The sequence below is a fragment of the Capra hircus genome, chromosome 4 (assembly GCF_001704415.2).
Source record: "Capra hircus breed San Clemente chromosome 4, ASM170441v1, whole genome shotgun sequence".
Lineage (NCBI taxonomy): Eukaryota > Metazoa > Chordata > Mammalia > Artiodactyla > Bovidae > Capra > Capra hircus.
Window position 1 is genome coordinate 105,076,195 of NC_030811.1, and position 17,691 is coordinate 105,093,885.

Consider the following 17,691-nt stretch of genomic DNA (forward strand, 5'->3'; position numbering starts at 1 on the left):
AGGAACATGCTTTTTAAAATGCTAACAGCTGTGATCTCTTTGGGGCTGAGTTTCCTTAAGAGGAAATCCTGGGAAGCATAATGTTGCTCTCACTACTGGAATTAGAGAGTCACCGTTCAATTTTCACATCTGTGAAACATGAAGCCGAAAACAAAGCCACCCCTAACTTTAGTTAATGGAGCCCTCACACGCCTCTGCGGCACCCTAACCTTTGGGACCAGGCCCACTAAATGTTAATGGTGAAAGAGTAACTTAACTGGCAAAGTCAGTTTAAGATCCAACTGGATCAAAGTGGAATAGTTTTCCAGATGTAAATTAAACCCTGAGAACAAGCACCTTCCAAAACAGAATGAAGAACTCTATGAAATACGTTAATGAGCTACTTTTCAATAATAGGAAAGAGCTAGACATAGATAGGGGGTTTGAAACTGAAAATGCAGCCAACCACAGATAACTAAGTAGTTATTTACCTTTCATTAGAAAATAAATATGAATAAAATATGTAAACTGAAGACAATATTAAAATGTTAAGGAGTTCCTTAATGGACCAGAAATACACAGAGTGTATTTGAAACATGATAAAGGATCCAAAATAGTACAGAGTGAAAGTAAATAGTTTTGTTAACTGTTAACAGCATGCCACCAACATAATAAAGTGTTTCAGTGTCCATCTTTTAATTATGGGAGGAGTCCAGGAGAGAAAATGAGGCAGAAGGTCAGAAGAAAAGGAGAAAATAGTGACCCTGGCTTGTTAGCTAAACGCTTTAAATAGCTTGAGACTTTCTGAACGCTTTTAAACTACTGTAGAGTTAAAGGACAGGTGAATCTGAAAAATGTATTCAGAGAATAACTGAAAACGGGAGATGACATGGACTTGAAAACAACTGAAGAAGGGACACACAGAACAGAAATGAAAGTTAAACAATAACTGGAAAAACTATGTGAAATAAAAATGGCTGACAAAGATTTAAAGTAGTTCATTGACTAAGATGCCAGGGATTGCTAAATGCCCTATTATTTTCAGTGCTAGAAAGAAGAAAAGAACTGACAATTATAAATGTAAGATGGGGTTGATTGTATAATGTATTCCGATATCAGAGATGTAAACATCTGAAAAAAGGCATGTCTAAAGTCAAAGAAATGTAGTGTCCTTGACATGATGAGTTCATGTAAGTTTACATGTAAAATGTACAAAGAACAGGAAAATACATAAAACAGAAAATATAAATGGATAATAAATGAACATATAAGCAGTCAGAGAAGTAAAATTTAAAACATTAAAGTATTTTAGCAATAAAATATTAAAAATATAAAGCAATACATAATACTCAGTATTGATGGGGGTTCTAAACCAATACAGTATTGTAAAGTAAAATAAAGTAAAAAAAAAAAAATGAAGATGTATTCTCTCTGCTTAGGTAGTGAGAATGGAGATCGGAGCACATTTATGGAGGAAACGTTCCTTTATCCTTCCATATGGAAAGATAAGAGAGACAAGAGAGAGTGAGAGAGAGCCTTAAATGTGCTTACAGGCTCTTTGCCAATCATCATCTTCTAGGAAATTATCCTTAGGGATAGATCAGAAGTTGAACAAAGATTTATACACACAGATATTCACTATAATATCGCTAACAATAGAAATCATAGGAAACAACTTAAACGTCAAAACTAGGGAAATGAGTAATTATAATTATGATAGATTCACATTCTTAGATATTATTCCATTTACTGAGTTTATAATGACATGCAAAATATTTTTGATCAAATGGAAAACCAGATAAGTAGGACATAAAATTGGATATACATTTTGATCAAATTATTTAAAGAAAAAAATCTATTGGGAACAATATTATGTGAAAATATGCCTAAAATGTTAACAGCAGTTGCCTCTGTGTGATTGTTGTCCATTAATTTAGTTTTTTCTATAACTGTCATGGTATAAATATTATAAATAGGTTACATTTTGGTAATAAAAAAAGAAATTTGAGAAAAGAGAGACTAGATTATACTCTTATAGAAAGAAACTTTAAAGGGCTTCCTAGTTAACAGACATATTGAAATATTTTGTTAGAAGAGTATTGAGTATAAACTCTGTTTTGCCAAGTTCCATGTCCTGAAGATGGGGAAGAGAGTGATGTATACATTGCGGAAACTCACTTAATTTAACTGATATTGCCTTGTTGGAAGAATACAGTATTCCACAAAGTATACTGCTTTCTAAGAATTCTTAAGAAATACATTTTTAAAATTCTGATCAAAATGTCAAATATATATAGGCAAAGAATTAATCAAAAATTGTAGTTTCATGGATTTTCTTACTAAAGAAAAGCTGGAACCCAAGGTGGCTTGTTAATAAGGATCATTTTGTTAACAATGAATCTGATGTTTGGATGAGCTGGGAAGACTGGCCATTACTGAGAATAAAGTCCCTTCTTTGCCGCCTAAGATCACTGCAAACTAAATAGATATTTAGAGTATCTTACTACTAATTTTATTTCACAGGGATCCCCAGGGCCAAATGGACCAAAAGGACCCAGAGGAATTCAGGTAAGGGAGTGAAAACCAAATCTAAGTCTGTATTAGAATCATCTAGGAAGCTTTTTAAATCCCTTTGCCCACTTGTACCCTCTACCAATTCAGTCAGAAGATTCCCAGGTAATTACAGTGTGAAACAAAGCTTGAAAACTGATGCTCTAATATTTTGAATAACTAATCCAGGCTCCCTCAAGATAGTTACCAGCAGGTGAGTCTACTTAGTGAGTAGCTAAAGAATAAAAGTTAGAAAAAAAAAATAGAGTCTAGGAAGATAAAAGCATAATGTCAAAACAATTGAAAACAAAATGTACCTATGTCTGCACTGCTGCTGGGAAAGCTATGCATTTTATCTAAATTACAGCATTTGTATTGTTCCATCATAAGTAGTCACTGCTCAATAACATGCAATGATTCTTCCAGAAAATGATTTGAATCAGTTTTTTCCAGTCTGGGGACTTGCCTTGTCTAAACTTGTAATGCGAGGAGTGTGTGTATGCGTGAAGTGCTAATTTCAGCATTTCAAAAAGTCTACTGAAAATTATACCTTTACCCCAATTTCCTAGACGGCATCTTGTTAACCATCATCTTCTTTGTTCTGGTCTGGAATTGTGTCAGGGCAGGGCAGTAACTGATTATTATCAAAGGGTCATTGGACACTCCAATTTTCAGTTATATGCCTTAGATATTAATACATATTTTTAACAGCTGTTTAATCAAAATCTTTCCAGAAAGTGGTCCTGCACAGGAATAACGGTGGAAGCACAGGTTTAGGAAATGAACAGCTCATCAATAAATATTTGCTCCCAGCTTTAGGTACTATTTTAGAAGCTGTGTGTTTGACACAGGGAATTTTGTCTCATCCCATTTCTCCATGTGTGTAACCTTCACTTAACTCTGAGTCAGACAGTCTTGACTTCCAACTCCAGGATCTCTAGGGACCCTTATGAATGATTCATTCCTCATTGGCCTTTTGTACGCAGAACTAATTCTTCGTTTTCATCCTGGAGCAGGGCATTGCTGGACCTCCTGGGGATCCAGGCCCGAAGGGATTTCAAGGCAATAAGGTAATCATACTCATCGGTTATAGACAGGCAGAGTGCCTTTCCCCTATTGACGTATGGTGATACATGTTTTTATTAAGCAGGAGTCTGTGGATTCTTTGGGGACGAATCTTTGGGAAAACGTAATAATCTCCAGATGTCACACACAGAATCATGTTTAAGTCTATGTAGGAAGCTAGTATCATAGTTTTTCATTGATTATTATTATATTACTCAAAGGGGCATTATTAAATGTAACCATTATCCAGAATTTCTGCAGAGTTTCCGTCTTACTCCTGTGAGTTAGTCATTTTATGACTCACTAGAAATTGAAAAGCAGTAATAAATAACACAATTGAAATCACTCTATTGCCCACAGGTAATGTCAGCTCAGTATAAAATTGATAAGTGAAAGGGATTTATAACTTTCATATTGACAAAAATTAAGCTTTTTAATTGAAAGAGTGTAACCCTGTGGCTCAGATAGTAAAGAATCTGCCTGCAATGTAGGAGACCAGGGTTTAATCCCTGGGTTGGGATTGAAGGGAATGGCTACCCACTCCTTCATGGACAGAGGAGCCTGGTGGGCTCCATGGGGTTGCAAAGAGTCGGACTTGACTGAGCAACTAACACTTTCAATCTCAACTCTCAGTATCAGCCTTGTAATGTCATTCCACAGATAACCAGGCAAGACAGCCAGGGTGCAGTTGAATAAGTCAGATAGAACCAAAAGACGAGATAGGAGGGATCTTTAAAAGACGAGTTTATAAGATCCTGTTTTCCAATGAGAGTTACCATTAATTTGCAGAAATCAGGCGTTTTAGTGCCTTTTTAACTCTTCTAAATGCTTAGAAAATTTCAGATACAGTAAATACCCAGTAAACATTTTGAGTTAGTGATTGGAGTTCCATAGAACTTATGGTAGTAATAAGAGGAGACGATGCTGTCCCCAGAGGACCCTAGGTGAAGCCAGTCTTTTAAGGGTGCTCTTAAATTTAACTTGTGGGGAGCCGGTGGGCTACTTGAATGTTCTTTTTTCAGAGAGAGGTAAGGGAAGGACACACATAGCATTTTAAATGAGATAATGACAATGTGTGATTTCCCAGGGCGGTTTTAATTGGCAAATTAAAACAGAATGAGCTTCTCAGCAGGTATGTGCTTAAGCTTCCTCTGGGGAAACTGTCTTTTCCAGTCCTTGCTGCTGCTGCTAAGTCGCTTCAGTCGTGTCCGACTCTGTGCGACCCCATAGATGGCAGCCCACCAGGCTCTCCCGTCCCTGGGATTTGCCAGGCAAGAGTACTGGAGTAGGGTGCCATTAGGGAAAGAAATGGCTCTTTTGAATACTGAGTAGAAGTTTTTTACAAAATTGCTTTGGCCGTAGGTAAAAATCCTGCAGCCAGAAAAAAATATATATATATATTTTGACATCCATACTTATTTCCTGGATTCTTCAGTCACCTAAGATGATAATTTTCACCTGTTCATGAAAAAGAGGCTTAAAATCAGGTATCAGATTTGAAGTTTGCAACAGTGATATAATTATAGATATTTTGAGTCACGAGGCATATTAGAAATCATACCAGCCCAAAGTTGTCATTTTGGAAAATGAGAAATGAAGTCTGGAAGTCAGGGCATCTGTGGAGATGCTGGGCTGGGAGCTGGACATGCAGCTTCAGGAGATGGCTGATGGCAGTTCATGTAAGAACGTGATTGCTTGATCATGTCTCTTCATGTCTCATACAATTACTACTTAGAGTTTTCTTTTAAAATGAGTTTATTTCCACTGAATTTAGCTTTTAATTCTAACAAGGCATTAATTCTTAGAAAGAAAATATAATGAGTCAAGTATTTTGAGGCAGGCTGTAGTTTTCTAACATAACACTTCATTCTTGACTTTCACAACTTTGCCATAAGAGGAGTCATTTTTCCAAAAGTAGCTGAGGACTTCAACTTTTCAAGAGCCCCTCTTTTAAAAATCTCCTTTTCCCCCCCAAAAACTGTGGTGAAGACGTTTAATGTAAAATTATCACAGGTTTAAAATCACAAACTTTACTGCCAATTGAAAAGATATCAATATCTAGAGAATACTGAGGGTTGTTGGAAGAGAGCGAGATGGGAGTGAGTTTCTCGTTTTTCTCCTAGTTATATTTTTGGCTTAGGGTCACAGATATAATGGTTTCTTGACTATTACTTGGAGACTATTAGTAATTTCTACTCCTCTTTCGATCTGCCAACCAGAGATGCATGCATATTCATTAACTGTCTTAGGTTTTATACATTTATTCTTGTCTTAAAAGTCAGATTTCAGGGAGTGATTTCATCTTGCATCCCAGAATGTACTTCTAAATCTTAAAAACTTGATAAACTATTTTTTCCCAATTTGGAAACAAAGTTTTATAGTGACATTTCTTTTCATTCATTACCATTTTATTACAAAATGGTTTTATGAAATTGCTATTGCAATTTGTGCCCCTACAAAATCTCTAAAATGCAGTAAATCTGTATTTTCCAGTGGACACAGGGATGACCATTACTGTGAAGTTTCTATAATTATAGCATTATGGAGTATATATTTACTACATGCAGATGCCGTTCTAAATACCCATTTAACACCGCCTTCTGAGGCATGACCTAGTCTTACCCCTATAGTACAGAGTAGGGCTACTATGGCACAGAGTGTAAGCAGTGAATTCAAGCCTGCACAGCAATGAAGGGACAGAACCAGGATACCAACCCAGTCAATCTGCTCTTTACCCCCATATTTTATATTTATTATATCTCCTTAGGAAAACTGCTGAATTTCCTAGATAGCCAACCTGAGATAAATGTCTTTCTTTTGGACAGCATGGAAACTGCATGTCTCCCCTTCTAGCATACTCTGGCTAGAAACAATACTCTGTTGGGGCTTCCCTAGTAGCTCAGTCAGTAAAGAATCTGCCTGCAGTGCAGGTGACCTGGGTTTGACCCCTGGGTCGGGAAGATCCCCTGGAGATGGAAATGGCAACCCACTCCAGTATACTTGCCTGAAAAATTACATGGACAGAGGAGCCTGGTGGGCTATAGTTGGACATGACTTGGTGACTAAACCACCACACCACAATAGTCTGTTGAGTTATAGTCTACTTGGTTATAATGTTCATCTGAAAATGCAAGGAAAGGAGAAGACTCTCATGGGAAAAAGAAGGCAGTAATGTGCGTCTTCAAATATTTTGTCTCCTATGAGACCTTAAAATAGAAACCTTTGGACTTGTAACATTTGCCAAGATTCCATGGGAGTTTCTAGACGAGGCCTGTCTAAGAATGTGAAATTATGAATAGTCTCTCTCATGAATGACAATCCCGTTCTGTTGCTCCAGTGGGTGGGTTTCTTCATCAAAGGCTCTGCAGAAAAGGTGGCCAAAGAATAAAAGGAAAAAATAGCATGTGTGAAATCAAAGAAAAATGTGATTCTTGCCCAGTTTCATACATCATTTCTGTCACTAATAGTTTCCATATGTAAAGTACCTCCTATTCTGCCCTAAATGACCTTGTTACCTTAGAAACAAAACATAGATCTTTCTCAGAATGAAGACTTTGAGGCTACCTCAGCCTCTCCCAGACATGAGATGAGGGTCAAGAGTGGTATTCATAAGAAGATCATCCCATTGGTCTCTAAAATCAATTAGAACTATCATCACACAAATGTCTGAGAAGCCATATCCTTAGGCCCAAAATGACACCACGTTCTTTTTCTGTAAAAACTGAAGGCCTCCGAACCCTACACCACCTCCCAAGGGCTGATGTGGGTCAGCCAGCCACTCCATCTGGTCATAGAGTGGGCCTTCCAATAACTAGAAAGAATGGCTCAAGACTGGCAGGCCTTTCAAATCACAGAGAACAAGTCACCAAAATTAGTTTGGAACAAATAAACATAGTAGAATGCTGGGTGTGCCAAGCCCACACTGGGTAATTTTTGCCATTTCTTGATGTCCTTCTGAGGTTATTTCTGAAGGATGTTTTCATCTCCAATCTCACCCAAATCTGCTCCTTCCAAGAAGACCCTCTTTGTGCTCTGGGAGGAGGGACTGCTCACTGTGGTCTGAGCAGGAAATAGCCTGTGACTTGCTGAAATATCCTAGCATGAGAGCTCAGTGCTAGGGCCAAAAGGGCTTTAGGAATTATCCCTGATGTATTCCCTTGTGTCAAAGTAGCACAGGCTAATCCTCAAACAATTTAAAACTGCTGTGATATTTATATTATATATTGATTCCTTTCAATAGATGGATTGCCTCCCTTCTTTTAACTTCTTTCATTGTTCTACTTGAGGCTGTTCATACATTTTTCTTTAGGGATCCACTCCCCCGCCCCGCCCCTCGCCACACTCCCACACAAGTGTCTTCTTGTGTGGTACTCAAGTGTAAGAAACTCAAAGTTCTCTTACTTTATGTTCAGTTTAGCTTCTGAGATGTTACAAAAACTCAGAGGCAGCGCCAGTCTGCTCCAGTTTAATAAATGGATATGGTCAGAGTAAATAATCTCTGGTGAATCAAACATCCATCTACGCACCCAAAATGAACAACGGACCTAGTATTAATGAATAAGTGAGACTTAGGTTTTAGTGGGATTGGGGGCAAATGAAGCATTTAGCCCACTGTACATGATTCTTGGACAGCCTGCTCCTCCTTATTTACCTCTGTCATAGTTCCATCTCATTTTTTTGAGGTTCCCAAGCACAACAGATACTTCTTTAAGTCGCTGATGTTCTTATAAGGAAATTAAGTAAATGAAAGCTAAATGTACAGATCTTGAAATTAAAATTGTAAGGCTAGTAAACATCCCTACACAACGACCCGTTTTCTTCAAAATGCTCTACAAAAAGAGGTTAGTTTTTAAAACAGGAGTGGTTATCTTGACACAGCTACTAGGAATGCGTATGCACGTTGTAGCTGGAAGTTTAGCTAAAGAAACTAATCAAGTTTCTTTATAGCTTTCATGCACTATACCTTTAAACATGGTCAGTCCTCTTTCAGATATGAACCACTGGCAGAAGAATTAGACAGATGTGTACAGGTCCACTACGGTTTTGAAAAAATCCAAAGTAGAAAATCTAGAGACAACGGTTCAGGAGTACCACTATCATATCTGAGAGAGAAAAAAATTATGATATCTACACTCATGTTTAAGATAAGCAGAAAATAAGCATTTGTTGAATGAAAGAATGAGGAAGTGGTCTTACATGGAATGAGCTGTCAACAGTATCGTACTGCAGACAGGTCAAACAGGTTGGACCTATGGAATCACTTAGATTGTCGAGTGATCAATCGACAATTAAAGGTCGAGGGTTTTGGAGGGTTTTGGAAATGTTTGGGAGATTGGGGGAAGGGCGGTGACAAGGGATTGTAGAGGAATCAGAGAGAAGGGTGCAAAAGTCAGGAATTCTGACCATTCTTCCAAGATATTAGGATAATATATAGAAACAGGACAGTATTAACATAACCCATCAAAAGCTTCTTGTGCATTCAATGACTTGATACCTTATTTATAATTCCACTTACTTCTGAGTCAGGCATGGAACTTAATTGTTTTTTCCCCCACAGTTTCAGATATATAAACTTGGAATCTTATGTTTTTTATGTCACTATTTTCACTAGAATATATATATCATAAATGATGATTTGTTGTTGTTGTTTAGTTGTTAAGTAGTGTCCGACTCGTTGTGACCCCATGGACTGCAGCATACCAGGCTCCTCTGTCCATGGGATTTCCCAGGCAAGAATACCAGAATGGGTCGCCATTTCATTCTCTAGGGGATCTTGCCAACCTAGGGATTGAACTCGTGTCTCCTGCATTAGCAGGTGGATTCTTTACCACTGAGCCACCAGGGAAGCCCCGTGAAGATTTAGTAATTTTAAAAATACATTCTGGGACTTCCCTGGGGGATCCAGTGATTAAGACTCTACACTCCCACTGCAGGGGTGAAGGTTTGATTTCTAGTCAGGGAAGTAGGATCCCTCATGCCCTGTGGCAAGACCAAAACCAAAAATTCTTAGTTTTGCTGCTGGAGAGGGTGTGGAGAAAAGGGAACCCTCTTACACTGTTGTTGGGAATGCAAACTAGTACAGCCACTATGGAGAACAGTGTGGAGATTCCTTAAAAAACTGGAAATAGAACTGCCTTATGACCCAGCAATCCCACTGCCGGGCATACACACCAAGGAACCAGAATTGAAAGAGACACGTGTACCCCAGTGTTCATCACAGCACTGTTTATAATAGCCAGGACATAGAAGCAACCTAGATGTCCATCAGCAGATGAATGGATAAGAAAGCTGTGGTACATATACACAATGGAGCATTACTCAGCCATAAAAAGAATACATTTGAATCAGTTCTAATGAGGTGGATGAAACTGGAGCAGATTATACAGAGTGAAATAAGCCAGAAAGAAAAACACCAATACAGTATACTAACACATATATATGGAATTTAGAAAGATGGTAATGATAACCCTGTATGCGAGACAGCAAAAGAGACACAGATGTATAGAACAGTCTTTTGGACTCTGTGGGAGAGGGCGAGGGTGGGATGATTTGGGAGAATGACATTGAAACATGTATAATATCATATAAGAAACGAATCGCCAGTCTAGGTTCGATGCAGGGTGCAGGATGCTTGGGGCTGGTGCACTCAGATGACCCGGAGGGATGGTGTTGCAGGGGAGGTGGGAAGGGAGTTTGGGATTGGGAACACGTGTACACCCGTGGCGGATTCATGTTGATGTGTGGCAAAACCAATACAATATTGTAAAATAAAATAATAATAATAAATTAAAAATTAAAAATATTAAATAAATAAATATATAGTATTAATATTTAAATACTTGTTTTGACTTAAAGTTAGCTTAATAGCTTTAGTAGATTGACCTACTGAACATCACTAATATTTTAGCTATGGTTTGGAAATAGTTCAAATACCACATATATGTACAACTATGAAGAAGCTGAAACTTTCTCCTTATACTAGAACTTTGGATAGTTTTATTTCAGCTCTCACACAACTCAAAGGCCTAAAAATACCCTAACATCATGATATTGCTTTCAACCACTGAAAAATGCTGATTTCTAATAGGATATAATTCTTTATAACTTGATGGGAAGGAAATCAGGTGAAACATGTAGACCTCAACAGTTGCCAGTACAGAATAATTAACCAAACAGAAAATGTTTTTTTAAGTCCACAGATCTCTTAATAACAGAATGAGAGATGTTATGGGGAGGGAAGTGGGAGGGGGGTTCATGTTTGGGAATGCATGTAAGAATTAAAGATTTTAAAATTAAAAAAACAAAAAACTAAAAAAAAATAAATAAATAACAGAATGACTACATTTTTGGCTTCATGTAAATAAAGCATTTTAAGTCCAAGGTACTCAAACATGTCAGCTTTTCCAGTTGTCCAAAACCAATAATAGGCCTTCTGGTTCTCCTGGCAGGCTCACACCTTTGAACAAAGTTGTGACTGCTTGGTGCATAGCAGTGTAAAGAGAAGAATCACTTTACAATTTTAATGACAAGTATCTGTCTATTGGATAATCAGAGCCGAGCTGCCAAACTGTGTGACTGTCTTTTTCTTCAGGGATGTCAAACTCTAAATACTATTGCTGTCTGGGCCTGGGAAAGAATCCTTAGTAGTCCAGCGATACTTGTGGAAAGGGCTTTGACCTCCATGCCTATGTGCCCACCAGGATTCTAAATGAACACGTTAACTCATTTGATGTGAGACAACTGATATTGACAACTTCAAGTGGCTGCCAGAACATGTGGTGTGTCAGCCATTGGCTTCAAGACATGATTTTCCTCCCCAAATATCTGACGCATATGGTCCTCAGCAGATGGGGCGTGTCGTGTGCGCGTGTGAATGAACGCATGCGTGTGCCGAGGCTGCCAAGATGAAAGCTCTGATGGATCAAGGAAGCCAAATGCTGCCCGTGTTTCCCATAAAAGGGTGCTGAGTCTAACCCACATGCCCAGTCAGGTGGGGCACCAATGTGGGACAGAGTCAGTTACTGCAATGTCTTCAGAAGGATGTCAGAGGTTTTTATTTTTATTTTTTAATTGTATCAGTGTTCTTAATTAATTCAAGTAAGTTTGAATTACCAGCAACACTGCAGCAGGGAAAATCAAGTTTATTCTAAGAGTGAGTTTTTTTTAAATTATGGTAAAATATATATACTATTTATCATTTTAACCATTCGTAAGCATACAATTCAGTGGTATGAAATACATGTACAGTCTTGTGTAATCATCATCACTTTACAACACTTTTTCATCATTTTAATATAAACTTTGTACTCTTTCAACAATAACTCTTGTCACTTTCCTCTGCCCCCAGTCTCCAAGAGTAAGTTTTTAGGAAACATATCACACTGTTATGAACCTGTCATCTCTCTGTACATTGACGTCCTTCTCAGATTTATGGAGAGGGTTCACCCTGAGTAGTTTCTAGCAACTCCTTTTGTGCTGGAGGAGTCCTAAGAGTGTCCACCAAAGCTGAGTTTCTCAAAAGCTCTACTGATGGACTGTGGAGCAGTCCCTCCTTTTAGGGAAAATGACACACAATCCCTTAGATTTTACCATATATAATGAAATATGACTTTCCTAATAGATTGAAACATATGAATCATCCTTTTGGTAAGTCAAACATAGTTGAATATTGACAGTGCCATGTGATTTAACCTAGTAGTAACTAAGAAAAGGAACTGAGTTACTAAAATCTGCTACAGCGCTACAGTTTTCATCACATTCTCCACCATTTCTTCATTGCTATGGGTTTTTTGCTTGTTTGAAAAGCATAAGTAGGTGGAGAATATGGACAGTGGTCTTTTTTCTTATCCAACTAGATATTATTCAAAAAAGATTGCAACTGGAGATTTTAAATAATCATAGTCCAAATTCAGTGCAGTTGGTTAACAATTGCTTTATATGTAGAGTTACACTGTGTGATCATAGTATTGTCAAATATAATTTAGATGGACTTTACCACTGACTCAGTGACAACACTAATCCAAGTCAACTTTATGTGCCTGAAGTGGCATATATGTTAGCTTGCAAAAGTATACTTTCTCTGGGCTTATTTTTATGTTAGATTCTTTGTCTTCATATGATGAATCTTCAACTATGGGGAGACTGTAACTATCTGACTTGTGTGTTTTTCATACTAAAATAAAGATATAAATTTAGTCTGCAAGCAAATGATTTTTTAATTACTTTAAGAATTGAGACGCCCTAAGAGGCACTTTTGCATGGTGGTTATTAGCACTGGCTCTAAAGCTAGACCCCTGGGGTTCAGATCCAGCCTTATACTGTGTTAGCTCTGTGATCTGGGGAACTTACTTTTCCTTCTCATGCCTCAGTTTTGTCATCCACGTAATGGGTCAATAGTAGAGTTGTTCTGAGTATCACATGAGTTAATACATGAAAAGCACTTAGAACAGCACCTGTTACATAGTAAGTGCCATATGTGTTGGCAATAATTAGGCAGCTAAGTATTTTGACAACCTTTTTTTTCATTAATGTAGAACAGAGCTGGCCTGATACATTTTCTAAAAATAAGCCCCTTATTAAATAACACTTCTCTGAAAGAAAAATTAGGAACTAAAAATAGAGCTTGACTTAACAAGAGCTGATAAATGTTAGTTTCCTGTCTCCACCATTCCCCTGCTTTTTTCATTCCTTTCTGAAAAAGGGCCTTTCTTTATTTTTTTACCAAGCCTTTTAATATAGTAATCACATCATTGAGTTTCAGGTAAGACTGAATTTTGTGTATGCGTGCATGCTAAGTGCCTCAGTCGTAGCCAACTCTTTGTGATCCTATGGACTGTAGCCTGCCAGGCTCCTCTGTCCATGGGATTCTCCAGGCAAGAATACTGGAGTAGGTTGCCATGCCCTCCTCCAGGGGATCTTCCCGACCCAGGGATCGAATCCACGTCTCTTACATTTCCTCCATTAGCAGGCAGGTTCTTTACCACCAGCGCCACTGGGAAGCCCAATTTGTGCATACTTGAACCATTTTTGCACCTTACAAAATACTCATTCATCATTTCCTTCCACTGGGAAAGTATGAGCATACTTGTCACAAGACATAAAGTATTAAAGTTGGTGTTATCCATATCTGGGAAATGATAACAAGAAGTTGCTAAATATCTGCCTAATGTTAAGAGTTCAAGGTATGACTAAATGATCCATAATTGTATTGTTTTAGAAAAAGTAAAGTTCTGCTCTCAAACAATCCAGTCTTGGACAACCACTCATTATTTATTATTTTAGGGATATGAAAGATATTGACTTAGGTTAGAGCCAGTTCCAGGAATGAGGAGTGCTGGATTTCTGAACTGAACTTTCCATACAGTGTAACCTTATACCATCTATTTGGGTTTCATTATGACTTCAACTGAAAAAAATGATTAACTGTGTCTGGGTAAGTTTGCAGGAGAAAATGTGATAAGGACTTGATATCACTATGTAATGTATGCACAGTTGCTCTCAGCTGAAAATCTAAGTAAACCAATGGGAATGCAGAGGAACAATTCCAATCCCCCGACACCCCCTGCCTAGACCAAGTTTCTTGTTTTGCTCACCCCTAGCAGCTGGCACAATACCTGCTCTTTAGTTGCTGTTCAGTAAATGTTTGAGGCCTGGATGGTTGAGTAGATAATATCAATTAGGCAAATACTGAGAATGGAAAGCTGAGCAGAATCATGGCACCCTCCTCACAGTCTATGGGAAGACATATTAACACACGTAAAAATGCAAACCTGCAACTGTAACGAATGCTCAGAACAAGGAGAAACGATGCAATCGGTGTCTCTAGAAGAGGGATTTCACCTGACCAGAGAGGGCCTCCCTGAAGCCAAGCTGCTTAAAATGCTATCTGAGGGATTAATAAAGACTAACTAGGAAAAGAGAGAGGTAACCACATCCCAGATAGAGACAATAGCACATGCAGAGGTCCTGGGGCAGGGGCGAGCATGGCAAGTACAGAGACCTGAACAAAGGCCAGTGATGCTAGGGTGGCTAGGGAGAAGTTTTGCACACCACAGCACCACACCATGCAGGGGCTCACAAGCCTTGGAAGGAGCTCTGTCCTTACCCTAAGAGCAAAGGTTTTTACTCAGATTACTAGCAGAAGATTGCCCTGGCAGCAATGGGTGGGTGGGAGAATAAATTAGAGTGTGCTAGAATGGATGCATGTAGAGTATTAACGTTGTTGTAATCTGAGCAGGAGATGATATTACTTTGGAGTAGACTACAGAGGCATGGTAAAGGACACAGAGGTGGAAGACTTGAGAGTTAGGAGAATATTGCTAGGTGTTGATGATGCATTGCATTCGATGGGTAAGGAAGTGAGAGATGTTAAGAATGACTTGTAGGCTCTCACTTGACATATGGGAGGGGCCCTTCCCTGAGACAGAGAATGCTGAAAGATGATCAGGTTTGCAAGTGGAAGATTATCACTTTATCTTTGGAAACAATGAGTGCCTTTTGAAACTCTCTTTTTCCTGACTTCTTTTATACTGGCTTTGTCAGCAAACACAGCCCCCCACCCAATTTTTCTTGACCCCTGTCTTCCGCAGATCCCAAGACACTGTCTTCTCTCACTCCCACCTGACTTAAGTGTCGGTACTCTCCATGGTTCTGACCTGAGCCTCCAGCCTCTTTAATCACTCTAAATCTGTGCTGTTCAGGAAAGGAGAGGTGGGATGAATAGAGAGAGTAGTACTGAAACGTATATATTGCCATATGTAAAACTGATAGCTGGTACAAATCTGCTGTATGATGTAGGGAGTTCAAACCTGATGCTCTGTGAATACCTAGAGGGGTGGGATGAGGTGCGAGGTGGGAGGAAGTTTCAAGAGGGAGGGGACACATATATGCCTATGGCTGATTCGTGTTAATGTATGGCAGAAACCAACACAATACTGTAAAGCAATTATCCTCCAGGCAGGCAGGCTAAGTCACTTCAATTGTATCTGACTCTGTGAGACCCTATGGACTGTAGTTCTCTGTCCATGGGATTCTCCAGGCAAGAATACTGGAGGAGGGTGCCAGGGGAATCTTCCTCCAGGCGAATCTTCCTCCAGGGGAACCTTCCTCCAATTAAAAATAAATTAAAAATATAGAGTAGCCACACATGACTTCTGAGCACTTGAAATGTGGCTAGTCCGAACTGAGATGTGCCATAAGTATTAAATACGCATAGGATTTTGAAGACGTCACATTAAAAATAATGAAAAATAAAATTATTATTCAGAGTTTTATATTGCTTATGCCGAAATGATAACATTTTGGATACACTGGGTTAAGTAAAATCTATTATTACTTTCTGGAAAATTAAAAGTTTTAAATGTGTTTCTTCGTATATTTCTCATGGGCAGTGCAGCTCCGCACAGTGACCCTACCGTCACCTTCATTCCTGTCTGTGTGAGCCCACAGAGCTGCTCACTGTGCCCAGAACATTTCACATCATACTCGCTCCTTTTCCTGGAACTTTGTCCCCTTTTCCTACCAGATGAGATATGATTCATACTTTTTTTGTGTTCAGAGCAAATATCTTCACTACTGTATAAAACTTTCCCAATTCCTTAAGGTAGAATTAAACATTTCTGCCTTAGAGTCTCGTGTGCTGCGCTAATACCCTTGTTATAGCTAATTCACATGCTTGTATTTTGTTTTATATTCATTTATCTCTCCAGCCAGATTGTAAGTGTCTGCAAAGTACAGGTGCAACCTGATTTACGTCTATAATTATGTAAGGAGGTTCTGGGTACCAGGCTGGTGCTCAGCGAAAGTCTAGTGAGCAAAAATTGCTCTACAAATGTTATACAGCCAACCACGTGACTGGTTATGACTCAGACATTTTAAGATGGTATTTAGAATCCTTTCAACAATGCTGCAGGGTAAATATAATGACCCTCATTTTGCATATGGGGATCTTGCAAAAGCTCGAACTGGTTATAAATTATAGAACCAGAATTCAGCTAGACTGGCTGAAAGAAAAAGCCATGTTTTTCCCCCTGTGATACCATGCATACTTAAAAATGAATTTAAAAATAGAGATGATATGCCTACGGCATAAAATGGGAAAAAATACCAATTTCCTAAGATGGTTAGAAGATTAAGTGAGATAATCTATATAAAGTTAGGGCAGTTCTACTTGAAAATAGTAGGTTTTATTAAACACTGACTTTCTTCCATCTTGAGGCCCATGGTATCAGTTCAGTTCATTTCAGTCGCTCAGTCATGTCCAACTCTTTGTGATCCCATGGACTGCAGCACGCCAGGCCTCCCTGTCCATCACCAACTCCCAGAGCTTACTCAGATTCATGTCCATTGAGTCGGTGATGCCATCCAGCCATCTCATCCTATGTTGTCCCCTTCTCCCCATCCTCAATCTTGCCCAGAATCATGGTCTTTTCCAATGAGTCAGCTCTTCACATCAGGTGGCCAAAGTATTGGAGTTTCAGCTTCAGCATCAGTCTTTCCAATGAATATCAGGACTGATTTCCTTTAGAATGGACTAGTTGGATCTCCTTACAGTCCAAGGGACTCTCAAGAGTCTTCTCCAACACCACAGTTCAAAAGCATCAATTCTTCGGTGCTCAGCTTTGTTTATGGTCCAGCTCTCACATCCATACATGACTACTGGAAAAACCATAGCTTTGACTAGATGGACCTTTGTTGGTAAAGTAATGTCTCTGCTTTTTAACCAGACTATGCTGTCTAGGATGGTTATAACTTTTCTTCCAAGGAGCAAGCGTCTTTAATTTCATGGCTACAGTCACCATCTGCAGTAATTTTGGAGCCCCCCAAAATAAAGTTTCTCACTGTTTTTATTGTTTTTATTGAAGTGATGGGACCTGATGCCATGATCTTAATTTTATGAATGTTGAGTTTTAAGTCAACTTTTTCATTCTCCTCTTTCACTTTCATCAAGCGGCTCTTTAGTTCTTTGCTTTCTGTAATAATTGTGGTATTATCTGCATATCTGAGGTTATTGATATTTCTCTTGCCAATCTTGATTCCAGCTTGTGCTTCATCCAGCCCAGCATTTCACATGATGTACTCTGCATATCCTGGAGAAGG

General features: G+C 38.7%; 1 protein-coding gene across 1 annotated transcript in view; it reads left to right on the forward strand.

Annotated features, from left to right (window-relative positions):
- COL28A1 (collagen type XXVIII alpha 1 chain) overlaps positions 1–17,691 on the forward strand; it is a 184,047-nt gene that overhangs the window by 27,049 nt on the left and 139,307 nt on the right. The window contains exons 10-11 of the mRNA XM_005678961.3: positions 2,503–2,547; positions 3,546–3,599. Of these exons, the coding sequence (XP_005679018.1) occupies positions 2,503–2,547; positions 3,546–3,599 (99 nt within the window). The remainder of the gene's footprint in view (positions 1–2,502; positions 2,548–3,545; positions 3,600–17,691) is intronic.